Source organism: Asterias amurensis, chromosome 19 (assembly GCF_032118995.1).
Source record: "Asterias amurensis chromosome 19, ASM3211899v1".
NCBI lineage: Eukaryota > Metazoa > Echinodermata > Asteroidea > Forcipulatida > Asteriidae > Asterias > Asterias amurensis.
Window position 1 is genome coordinate 2,672,486 of NC_092666.1, and position 12,216 is coordinate 2,684,701.

A 12,216-nucleotide genomic window follows, 5' to 3' on the forward strand; every position below is an offset into this window, starting at 1 on the left:
GTGCTCTCCATTGTGCCCCCTACAATTTTACCCTAACTTCAGCAATGAACACCATTGTAGATTGAGATTAGATTGTAGGTGAAGTTGTCTTGAATTGTATTAAACTCACTGAGTTGTTTGAGCTTTCTCTGGAGAGCAGTAATAATAATAATAATCGGTTTTCATACAAAGCGCTTCCAACATCATTACCCCTGGTCACTGGGCCCTCCCTTTAACCATGCGAAATCAATCGCAAGAATCATCTTTGCCCTCACAGGTCCAATTTTCCCATAAGTCGAAAGAAGCAATGCCTTTCTCAGAGAAACAAGTGTCATGACCTGGTCTCGAACCCACATCTACTGAGCAGAAGAAACACCAGAGTTTGAGTTCGATGCTCTTATCTGCTCGGCCATGACACAAAATATGTCAGTATAAAGTTCCGTTTTATGAAGATTTTCAAAGCGGAATAGGCTGAAATTCTTCTTTACCTTTCAGTTTGGTAGTTTTCTACAGCATCACACCTTCCATAGTTGTATCTTGGTTGAACACACAGTCATCCTTGCTAGGGTGGTGTTAAGCAGCTCTCTATCTGTTTGGCTGGTTGTCACAATCCAAGGAAACTTTACAGAGTTGGTGAAAAAGATCTGAAAGACAAGACAATACAAACTTTCTCTTTAGACTGAAATTTTAGCGTCAAATACAACAAAGTCTGATTGAAGTTAACTTCACTTGTTTTTATCATTAATTTCTAAGCTTCAACAAAATAATACTTCATCATGGATGCGAAGGGGCACAGGCGGCTTGAAGATGTGGGGCAGGCTTGGGGCAGGGCAGGCCTGATACTTCATGGAGGCAACAAAGGTGATTGCCTCAATGCCCCTTGGTCATGCGTTACCTTGTTGCCCTTGAAATGCTCCAGTACAAATTTACATTTTCTTAAAAGTGTGCCCTTTACCACAGAAAAAATGCTTGGTGTCATCGCCCTTTCAAAAACGAAGCATACAGGCCTGGCATGGACCCATTGCATTCACTCTTATTGATGTCATGCCCCCCATATGGGGGATGTTCAGTTATTGACCCCTTGCACGCGCGCCACACATGGCGACTGATGCCACGCTAACCATGTTGGTGGTCAAAGGTTTTACGTGTAAACGCCGCGGCGCCTAAAATGCGCACTTCTCTGAATAACACTTGTTGACATTGACCACCAAAATGGCGCATCCAAGATTATTCTGATGATGACGTCAGGTGAAATGGGTCAATACAAAGAGTTTAATTATCAACACTGAGTAGCCCAAAATTATTCTTTACCCTTCAGATTAATAGATTCACAGCACCACATCTTTCATTCTCTCTACATGTAGGTTGAGCAGCCATCCTTGCTGGGTGAAGCTTGAAGCTCTTCCCTGGTGAGTTGGCTGTCGATCGCAATCCATCGAAACCTGTAACTTCATGGTCAGCCAGAGTCGATGAAAAGATCTGACAGATAAAACAAACAAACTTTTATTCAGATTGAATTGTTGGTGTCGAATGCAACAAAAGTCTGATTCAAGTTAACTTCACTTGTTTTTATAATTACAAGTAATATCGAAAGGCATCATGGGGAAAATTCACAATGACTTCAATACATAAGTCATCTTTCCAGTTGTTATTGGAGAGGAAGGGCCAGGGATCGAAGGGAGGGGGGAGGGTTGACATGCAGTAATAATTTCCAGGAAACTGATTTTGTTGTCCGGCCAGAACACAAGTGTCCAAGGCATATTATTCTCTAGCACAAGATCCGCCAACAAAATTGATTGCATCAAATAAAACAAATACCACCCCCACCCCACCCCCCCTGACAATTGTGTCTTTGCACCCATCCCTTTAAAAAGAAGAAAAAGAAGTAAAAATGCTGCCCCCCCCCCCCCCCAGATGAACATTTTAAAGGCACTGCTTCACATTTTCCCTGCTTTGGTAATGCAAAGTTAACAGTATCTTAACCATGTAAAAATGGTGTTTCAATTGATGTTGTGTTCTGTATTGCTTAAAATACATTTGATACATTTGTTTGATAAAAATGTCTAAACTTGAAATGAAAATTTCTGAAAACACTGAAATTATTTATAAAACTAACATTGTCATGGTAAGTGTATTACACAAGGATAGGGCCTACATGACAAATAAAAGATCAAAATAACTGCTCATTGACATAATACAATTAAGATTTCTTTGACTACTTAAATTTACATAACATTGCCAAACATGTAGCAGTGTCTGGTTGTATCAAGTTGCCATTCACTTTATACACTGTAAAGCAAAAACCACATGCTGATCACTCAGGCCCCGCCCCTTAAAATATATTGACCAATCACAACTGCGAACACGTGCATAACAGTTTTGACCACTACATTCACACAGTGCAGAATAGCTACACACGTGACCCCATTAACAGAATTGTGGGAGGGGCTGAATGGTCAAACTGCAGACAACATGTCTGTCGCCATTTTTCTTAAATCACACAAGTAGGCTATCCCTTGTATGCATTGGAAAGTCATAAATAAAGCATCAGATATTCGGTATTTTAATACAGCATCAAACTGAGGCTATTTTTACACGAATTTGTCTCAAATACATATGCTACACACTGTATTTCATATAAAAAGTTTCCATGCCATAAGTCAGCGTTTTTTAGAATAGAGGATGGAGCAATTTGTCTTCAATTAAATTGAAATTCATTTCAGTGGGTTGTCTTCTGTTTTACGCTTTATAGCAACAGTTTAATCTATTTTGTACGAATTTGCCTCAAATACATGTTACACTGTGCCAACCTGAAAAACTTTCCATAAATCAGTGTTTTTGAGGGCAATTAGTGTCTTAAATTGATAATGACAAACATTCGACGCTGTATACAAGACTCGGGAAAAATACTGAGTATATAAAATGGTTACACACCTCGGTGTAGGGTAAAACAAAAATTAACATTCTTTTTATCCCCGATGCAAATTTAACATCTTATTACAGTTTAAAGAATGTGTTAAGGGCAGCAAAATTTGACACATTGTTTAGGTTCTTTACCTTTCGGGTTCGTGGACATCATGATCAACACATTCCGTTGTCTCGTGGTTGAAAACATCCTTGGTTAGGTGGTGTCTTGCAGCCTTTCCTCCCGCTGGGATGGGGGCTGCAGCTCTTGTCGTACCACGGGTTGCTTTGCTGCTCTGACACCGGCTGTTGGAGTGCTGGATTGATGTTTTTTCTGGTAGAGGCACTTAGTTTATCGGTACCATCTTCGTGTCTAACCTTCGCCACACAAGTTGAATTGAAGACAGCACAATGAAGCTTGAAAAGCAACTGAAAGCTAAGCAGAGAAATATTCAAGTTGTGGATGAATTGTTCACAACATCTTCATTCAAGAGAAGTCAGCCCGTCTTCCCGAGCTGGTGCTTTCTGGTTCCTTGCAGACCAACTTCATGGTCGGCAATTTCGTAGTTTTCCCATGTGGCTTGGCCTACTCAACGTCGTTGCGACTTGCCGAATCAATTCACACAAACTTGAGTCATTCACACTGCTGCTAACGAGCCCAAAATCTTACTTTTGCAACTTTTCTATTTGTTAGAAGACAACATTGACGACTCAGTAGTGTAGCGCCGCCATTTGTCTAGACGTCTCATGTTACAGTATACCTATATAGGTAAAACCACAGCGCGTGAATTCCGAAACATCTCAATTGCATAACAAAGAGATTTGCATAAAACTGTTACATTCTTGGGCCAAACAGATGTAGGAATGTGCACTGTATGTAATGTGTATAGGACTGTTCCTTCGGTTTTTTTAAGGATATTTTCTGGCTGTGGTGGGTGCCAAGTATTTCTTAGCTCAAACGAAGATATTTTAATTAAAACACGAAGTGTCTGACTAGGTAGGTTTACGAGTTCCGAACGAAAGATTAGGAGACACAAAAATGAAAAGAGAGTCCAACAAAATAAACCAGGAGGTTTATTTAAAAGGTATGGGTCGAAAATTAAAACGTGTTATTTTTATCCGAAAAGCGTAAAGTGTTACTGGAACATAAAGATATGCTTACCATTTGTTCTGGACATTTGAAACACATGCAATACTTTGCCTTTTTTCAACAATTTTGAATAAATAACAAAAACTAAAGGAGGACTTTATTTTACTTCATTCTGGAGGTGGGGACAATAGGGGGGACGAATATAAATTTGAAATGGCTAAGAAAACATTAATCGTTTAAAACTTTGTACTGCTGTTAACCACACTAACGGACTTACGCACCCATACACTGTAAAAACAGTGTTTAGAGTTAAACACATTACTGTACCCACTTTTTAAATTATGTTTAAACTATAAACATGTTGACACCTGCTTAGATGGTTTGTATGATTCAAAGACACACAAGAATAACATGGTAAAGGTTAAACATGTGAACAAAGTTGGTTAAACTTATGCTAAGAAATGTGTTGAACACCTAAACACTGTTTTTAGAGTGTAGTGTTGTTAATTGAGCATGCAAGGATGAACTTACGTTTATTACACAAGGCGAACATTTGCATAATAAACATTATTCTCGTAGGTGCAATTATGTTTACAGTCAATTACGGCTGCTAATGGGTTGGGGTAGAGTTTGAAATGTTTTGCTTCCAGTAGCCCAACCGTTGTGTATAGTTTTTGTTTTATTCTGATACAGAAGCGTGCAAAGTATTAGACTTGACTCAAGTACCAATCCCGTGGATCGTGTCAGAAAACTAATTCTTTCATTTTGCTGCATTTTGACGGCGAGGGCGCACTGCTGTATGGCTTGTTTGCTAGTTGGCACGATGAGCCTGGTGACCTCTAGACTTGACTCAAGTCACAATCCCGTGCCACCCCATAAAACTACTGCTTTGTGATGCTCTGCATCATTCCCCAACCTGTTCCGCATTCTCAGGACCACATTTTGACGGCGAGCGCGCACTGTACTGTGTATGCTACGTTGTTTTATAGTAAGTTGGAGTGATATGCATAGGTACATCTCACACGAGAATGGGACTTGAATCAAGTCTAGGTGACCTCTCACACGATAATGGGAATTAATAAGTCTATAATGGGTGCGTTCGATTAGCTTCCCCGGGTCGGCCCTGCGGTTCCCATTCGGGTGAGCTCCTGACAGGAGCTAATCGAACGATCCCTCGCCCTTTCGTGGTGACGTCATGCACCTCGGGCCAGCCCCAAGTGACCCGTCCCACACGCAGGGCAATTGGGGCTGACCCAGGTGAGCACCCGGGGGCACATCGGGGTCGACCCGGGGAAACTCGAACGCACCCATAGATAAATTCCCTATTTCTTTAAAACTACGTTAAAGGCCGTGGACACTATTGGTAATTGTCAAAGACTAGCCTCCACAGTTGGTGTATCTCAACATATGCATAAAATAATGAACCTGTGAAAATTTGAGCTCAATCGGTCATCGAACTTGCGAGATATGAATGAAAGAAAAAAACACCCTTGTCACACGAAGGTGTGTGCGTTTAGATGGTTGATTTTGAGACCTCAAGTTCTAAATCAAATTCGTGGAAAATTATTTCTCGAAAACTATGGCACTTCAGAGGGTGCCGTTTCTCACAATGTTTTATACCATCAACCTCTCCCTATTAATCGTCACCAAGAAAGGTTTTATGCTAATAATCATTTTGAGTAATTACCAATAGTGTACCGCTGGCTTTAATGCAGAGGGGGCCGTTTATCTCAAGTGTTGTACTATCATTAGCTCTCCATTGCTCGTTACCAATTACTTAAGTTTTTATGCAAACAATTATTTACAGTAATTGTCAATAGTGTCCTAGGGTGGATTTCACAAAGAGTTAGGACTAGTCTGATCTCGAGTTAGGACCAGTTACCCGTCCTAACTTAGGACTATCCATGCAATTTGTATATCTCCTAGGACTAGTCCTAAGTTAGGATTAGTCCTAACTCTTTGTGAAATCCACCCCAGTGCCTTTAAGTTCTTAATAACTCAAAAAACTGTCTTTGTGAATTATACCCAGGGCCCATTTTGCTAAGCAGATTAGCAGGATACCAGTTACATATTGCAACATGTGACACGGAAGTTGGTAACCTTATTGTGGTATGCATAGTTTTGTCGTGCTGAAGCATTGGCCCAGATGTTAAAGTCGTTGCAACAACCCTCTTTGTCGACTTCGATTTGAAAGCGGTACAATACACAAATCCAATATTTTGATACTGTTTTCATGAGAAAACATTTTGTTTTTACTAACATACTTGTGACTCTTCGCGTTCAAGTGGAACGCCTGGCCGATTTTTGAACTGTTAATTTAAAATTGATTATGATCAAAATTTTCAAAATAACAAAATTAACCGCATAATACATGCCTATTCTCTTGATGTAAAATAGTGAACATTTCACTCTCTTGTCCGAGTGGTGTCAGTTTTACTCTTTTAGAATGAAAATCAATCTGAGTCACTTTTTCGAGTGAAATTGGAACGAACTTCACTCCTGTCGAGTTGAACGTACCCGTCTATCACTCTAAAAAGAGTTTTCCGCCAAATGGCTCTTTGCAAGAGTGAGTGGCGGACAAACTGGGTGGTTTTTCACTCTTTTACATTGATAGAGTATAGGGCCTATATACATGGACTCGTCCGTATGTATTTCACCTTGAAGCTTGACTGCTGTTATAACAAAAGAACGGCAAACTTGTTCCCAAAACACGGAAGTAACATCCCTTGCATGTATATTGGACTATGGTATTGACTCAATAAAAAAAATGTATGCACATGCATGTGTTTTCAAATCGTCATAACCAGAAGAAAACAGTATTTGATTAGTTTGACATAAGGTTCACTAAGGTGACAATTGGGACCGCACTCGCCCTATAGTATGGTCTACACTATTGTCACAGTGTGGTTTTGTATCGCATGAACATGTCGGGACTATTACTGTTCACCGTTGGAATACTGTTAAAATGTGAGTTATGTTATTTAAGCGGGTATTTGAAACGCAGTTTTATACATAATAAAGTGAACTCCTTCTTTGGGAATTATTTTGTATTTCTTATAATAATCGTCGTTTTTCGATGGTTCATAATATCGTTAGTAAGGGTTATTGTTTATTGAGCATTATTATACAGTGCTAAAACGCCATCCGAGTGGGTTCAACGCTCCTGACCCCCACCCCCCCCCCCCCCGCCACCCACCCCACCCCCACCCCCTCAGTGAGCGTTTTATTCGCATTTTTTTTTTTTTTTTTATCGATGTCCCAAAATCGGTTTCACGATTTTTTCGTGACCCTGGATGATCGATCTCCAACTTTTACAAGTTTGTAAGTTTTATGCCTATGGTGGATTACATATACACAGCCAGCGGCTGTTTTGTTAGCAACACAAATATTCTGTAATGTCCACATTTAATTCCACAGTGTCAAGTGGTCAAGTGATGATAACAGTATCTCCAACTTTGAATGTAGACAGCGGAAACTCAGCCACACTTTACTGCAGTTACACCACAGACGCCAGCTATGGTTATCGATTGTTTTTCGTTTCTTGGTCAATGGGAGAAACACTTCGTCAAGCTTATAAAGTAGCTGAGTTCCGTGAAGAAGGTGATATTCCAACCTATTACAACAACTACAGCCCACTGGATTACATAGCAGCAAGAGATGTAGCTAATGGGGTAACCACTTTAGTTATTGCATCTGTTGATTTCTACAACGACACGGGACTATTCTGGTGTCGCGTTATTCTGGCTGATGGCTATGACGATAGTGAATCAGTTGAAGTGAAGGTGATAGGTAAGAAACTTGTGATTTTAACCATTTTGTTCATAATTTTGTGTTTTTCTTCTTATATTATTCTCTCGCAACTTCGACGACCAATTGAGTCAAAATGTTCACAAGATGAGAAGACTGGTCTTTGACAATCCAAAGGTGTCCCGTCCCGTGCAGAAATAGGTTACGAGACCGCACTTCGTTTTAAAAATCATCTCTGCTCGTCCTCAGTTTGTAAAGTGAAAACAGCGAGTTTTGCAACATAAGTTTTGTGAATGGCTCTTAACAGCTGACTGACCTTTGAACTATTTGATTGTGATCAACATAACACAACGCACCTTGCATGTGCATTGACTCGTCCGTCGGTAGTCAAACCTTGAAACTTGACTGACATTGTACCTTAAGTTCGGCAAAATATGTTACCAGATGCGGAAATAAACCTGCTCATTGTATGAAAATGCTGCGCTGCGAATTTTGAACAGATCCGAGTACAGTAGTTTCAACTCAAAGTATTATTCTAAGCAGGAAATGAACGTTCTATCGAGTAAGTTCTCGTGCTCCAGCAATTGACATGTTCAACAAAAAACAAGCTGACAATATTGGGACCCCACTCGTCACATGAGTCTATACATTCAATACGGTTTTGCAGTACATGAAGATGTCAGGACTACTACTGTTCATCGTTGGAATACTGTTTAAAGGTAATTTACTTTTAGTGATTATTTTAAATGCAGAAGAATTGGTATAACAAAAACGATCATTCCCTTTTCACGAGCAAAAGTAAATGTATCAGCTGTGTTTCGCACTACGTTTCTTTCAAATTGTAAAGAAAGTCATTTTCAAGTTGAACTTATCACTTTAGTTTGTAAGTTAATTGGAGATTCGTAAAATAATCAACACTTTCATCAATAAAGTGACGTCAAAGAAATAGTTTAAAGTCAGTGTCTAAACTCTAAAGTGCTGATTCGTTCCTACAATGTACTCGCTTTCGGGTCGAACTTTCTATCCACGAATGTAGTATTTCTCGTATATTCTCTTTAACTTAACAGGAACCTCATCTAAAGTGTACATTCGCGGATAGAAAGTACTGCGTTCGGCCCGTACATAATCCACGAATCTACACTTGTTCGTGTATAATTCTCTATAACATTATACCTCAATGTATTTTCTTCTTCTGTTCTACAGAGTCATGTGGCCAAGGGACAGTGACAGTTTCTCCGGACGTGACCGCTGACAATGGCAGTCCAACAACACTTTCCTGCTCATACACCGTGGACAATAATTACTTATTATATAACCTAGAATGGAGAAGAGGGGAAAGTGTGAGGGACAGTTTCAGAATTGCTGATTTTGTAAATGATGTCGATCAGCCAATCTACTACGGTAACTTCAGTGCATCGGAATACACAGCCTCTAGAGATAAAATTAATCGAATAGCTTCATTGGCTATTGCTTCTGTAAGATTCCAGGATGACTCTGAACTCTTCTGGTGTAATATTCAAGTGTATACTTCAGGTTCAGTGACACAAATCAGTGATTCAATTGAAGTGATTGTGATAGGTATGTTTAGGTATTTGAGGGTCTTTTGAGTTTGGATGTGTTGGTTTTGTGAGTGTTGTAGAGTACTAGCATAATGCTGTCTTTAGTGAGATTGGGCGAGTAGGCCTAATAGGTAATTTATAAGTTTTTTTTTATACAACATAATTACACATTCAAACCGGGAACCTAAAACAAGAGGACAATAGGGTCCACGTTTCGGGTAAGATCCACAGTGAGTATAAACAAAACAAAACACGTTGTTCTGTACAGTGATGTTTGTTCTAAATTCTTTGAAAATTTACATTTGTGTATTTAACACGTTTAACATTAATTAACCATTCCTCAAACGAAGAGTTGACCTAAGATTTAAACATCCCTTTTTGCTTGACTTTGCTGTTGTTTTGTCCGCATTCTCAGTTGTAAATAATATACTGATAAAATTCGAACGTAGAAAATGTAGAATAAAATGGAATCGTTTTTACCATTACATCAATAAAACAGAAAATCCCTTGGAATTGTTCCATTGTTCAAAATATTGTATGCTAACTTTAATTTTGAGTAATAACCAAACGTGTCCAGTGCATTTAATATATGTAGCGCCCTCTACCGGTGACTAATACTATGGTATTCAATCAAGACTACGAGTAAGGATGATTAGCCTTCGAAATTATCACCATCAATAATAACGTTCATATCTTAGATGTTAATATTGCATCGGGATACAGATTATTAATTTTGGTTTTTACCAATATACACCGATATGTCTACTGTTAGCACCGTATAGGCCTACTCAGTACTTTCCCGAGTCATGTGAAAAAGGGGATATTACTCAGTGAGAGTCGAACCCACATCCCTTTCAGACAGTGTCTTACCAACTAGACCGCCGAGATTGCCCGGTAATAAGAGGCAGTTCGAATCCTATGAATGAAATGTTAACAACAATAATAATTTTATTTTGTTCTGTAGTTCTCCCAAGGAGCATCACAATATCTGATGAGTCTGGACCCTATCCTGCTCGTGGCACATCATACCTTGTAGAAGGAGATGAACGTCAGTACGAATGTGTGGTACCAGACATTAATCCAGGAGCTACCTTTACTTGGACTGTTGGAGGTCGGAGTCTTACAGCAGACAGCAACATTGACGTCATTGGTAGTAATGGGTTAACAACCAGCGCAAGTAACACCACACTAACAGCTGAAGCAAGACACGATGGAGAGATGTTACAATGCCAAGCATCAAACAAGAATGGACATGATGGAGTTTCTACCACTGTATTGATTGATGTCAAAGGTAATTATTAATCATATAATAATAATACTTGGTTCTTACATAGCGCTTTGTATCACGACCCTAGGGGTGTTTCAAATTGCACAGTATTTTTTTCCTGCAAGGTATGTGGAGCTACAGTATGAGACTTGTTCATAATAAGCACCACGTAATGGACATCCAAAGACATCAAGAATTCAACCAAGCTAAATCTTTACAGAGTCTTGGTTCTACCAATAGCCACCTACAGCTCCGAAACATGGACACTAAAGAAAGCAGATGAGCAGAGATTAAGGGTTTTCGAGATGGCCTGCTTGAGGAAAATACTGGGGGTCACCAGAAGGGACAGACTTCGAAACACAAGAGTACGTGAACTGCTTCACTACTATAAAGATCTTCCAACTTCAATTAGGAAAACTAAACTCAAGTATTTTGGGCATGTGAATAGAATGGGCAATGGCCGATACCCCCCAAATACTTCTAGAGGGCCACATTGCAGGAAACAGACCCAGAGGAAGACCAGGGAAACGATGGCTGGAAGATAACAAGCACTTCTGTGAAGAGGCTGACATACCATCTGTGGCAGCAGCAGGACACCTAGCAAGGAACAGAGACCTATGGAGACTCTTAGTTGGGAAGCCATCTCCGGGATCTACCTCGGGAGGACGGCTATGATGATGATGATACAAGGTGCTGTAGCGCAGTATGCTGTCGATCAAACCAGGAAACTCCGGGGCTAACCCCTATACTCTTTCCAATAAGTGCACTGGGATCTTTTACGAGCGTTACACAGCCCATGGGACCAACGGCTTTACGTCCCATCCGAAGGACGAAGCAATGGCTATGTATGTTGTTCTAGGACACAAGTGTCGACTGGGACTCGAACCCACACTCTACTGATCAGAAACACCAGAGTTTGAATTCGGTGCTGTGTTATAGAGCCTTGTTCGTCACTGAGTGACGGTTGTGCGCATAAAAATAAGAAGCCACTATATTGTACTGTACAAACTGAATTCCAACCTTCTTTCCTTTATCTTTTTTTTTGTAGTGCCCCCGAAGGCTTCATCGATGTCGCTTTTCGATTCCAGCGGACCTCTTGGAGATCAAGTAGACGTCATTGAACAAACTGCACACACTTTCACCTGCAGGGTTGATGGTACCAAACAAGCTGCAACCATCAAGTGGTATCTTGATGACGTAGAGCAAACACCCACCACAACAACCCCTGGAGTAGGCAATGGACTGGTGGACACAGAAAGTCACTGGACATTCACTCCACAGAGGGTCAACCATAGAAACACCGTCAAATGTGAGGCAAACACTGTGGATTCAGTGGGTCAATTCCCTTCAATATCTACTACATTGATTGTTATTGGTGAGTATAACTTAAACATTAATTTAAACCTTCGACCTTGCCTTACACCATGCTTACATGATCGACAAAAAATATGCGATTTGGTTTTAAGTAGTGTTTTAAAAGAGTCCAGTGAAGGAGCTTATTTAATGTGGGTTTATAGCTTGTTCCAAAGTGTTGGAGCTATGACGGAAAAAGCACGATCGCCATAGCGTATCATGGTGCGGGGTCCCGGGGAAAGCTGGAAATAAGCGATGATCAAAAGGTCCAAAAATAAAAATTCATATAGGCCTAAATTGTGCATAAAAATCATTCA

At 40.0% G+C, this 12,216-nt stretch overlaps 1 protein-coding gene across 2 annotated transcripts in view; it reads left to right on the forward strand.

The window, feature by feature from the left end:
* Positions 1 to 6,788: 6,788 nt before the first annotated feature.
* LOC139951495 (uncharacterized) overlaps positions 6,789 to 12,216 on the forward strand; it is a 43,106-nt gene continuing 37,678 nt past the window's right edge. Inside the window, exons 1-4 of one of the 2 annotated variants that reach the window (XM_071950416.1) lie at positions 6,789 to 6,940; positions 7,391 to 7,762; positions 10,244 to 10,570; positions 11,595 to 11,921. In XM_071950416.1, coding sequence (XP_071806517.1) covers positions 6,892 to 6,940; positions 7,391 to 7,762; positions 10,244 to 10,570; positions 11,595 to 11,921 — 1,075 coding nt within the window. In that variant the 5' untranslated portion in view covers positions 6,789 to 6,891. Of the gene's footprint in view, positions 6,941 to 7,390; positions 7,763 to 8,144; positions 8,440 to 8,923; positions 9,299 to 10,243; positions 10,571 to 11,594; positions 11,922 to 12,216 lie in introns of those variants that run through there. The other variant, XM_071950415.1, reaches the window with a different exon arrangement.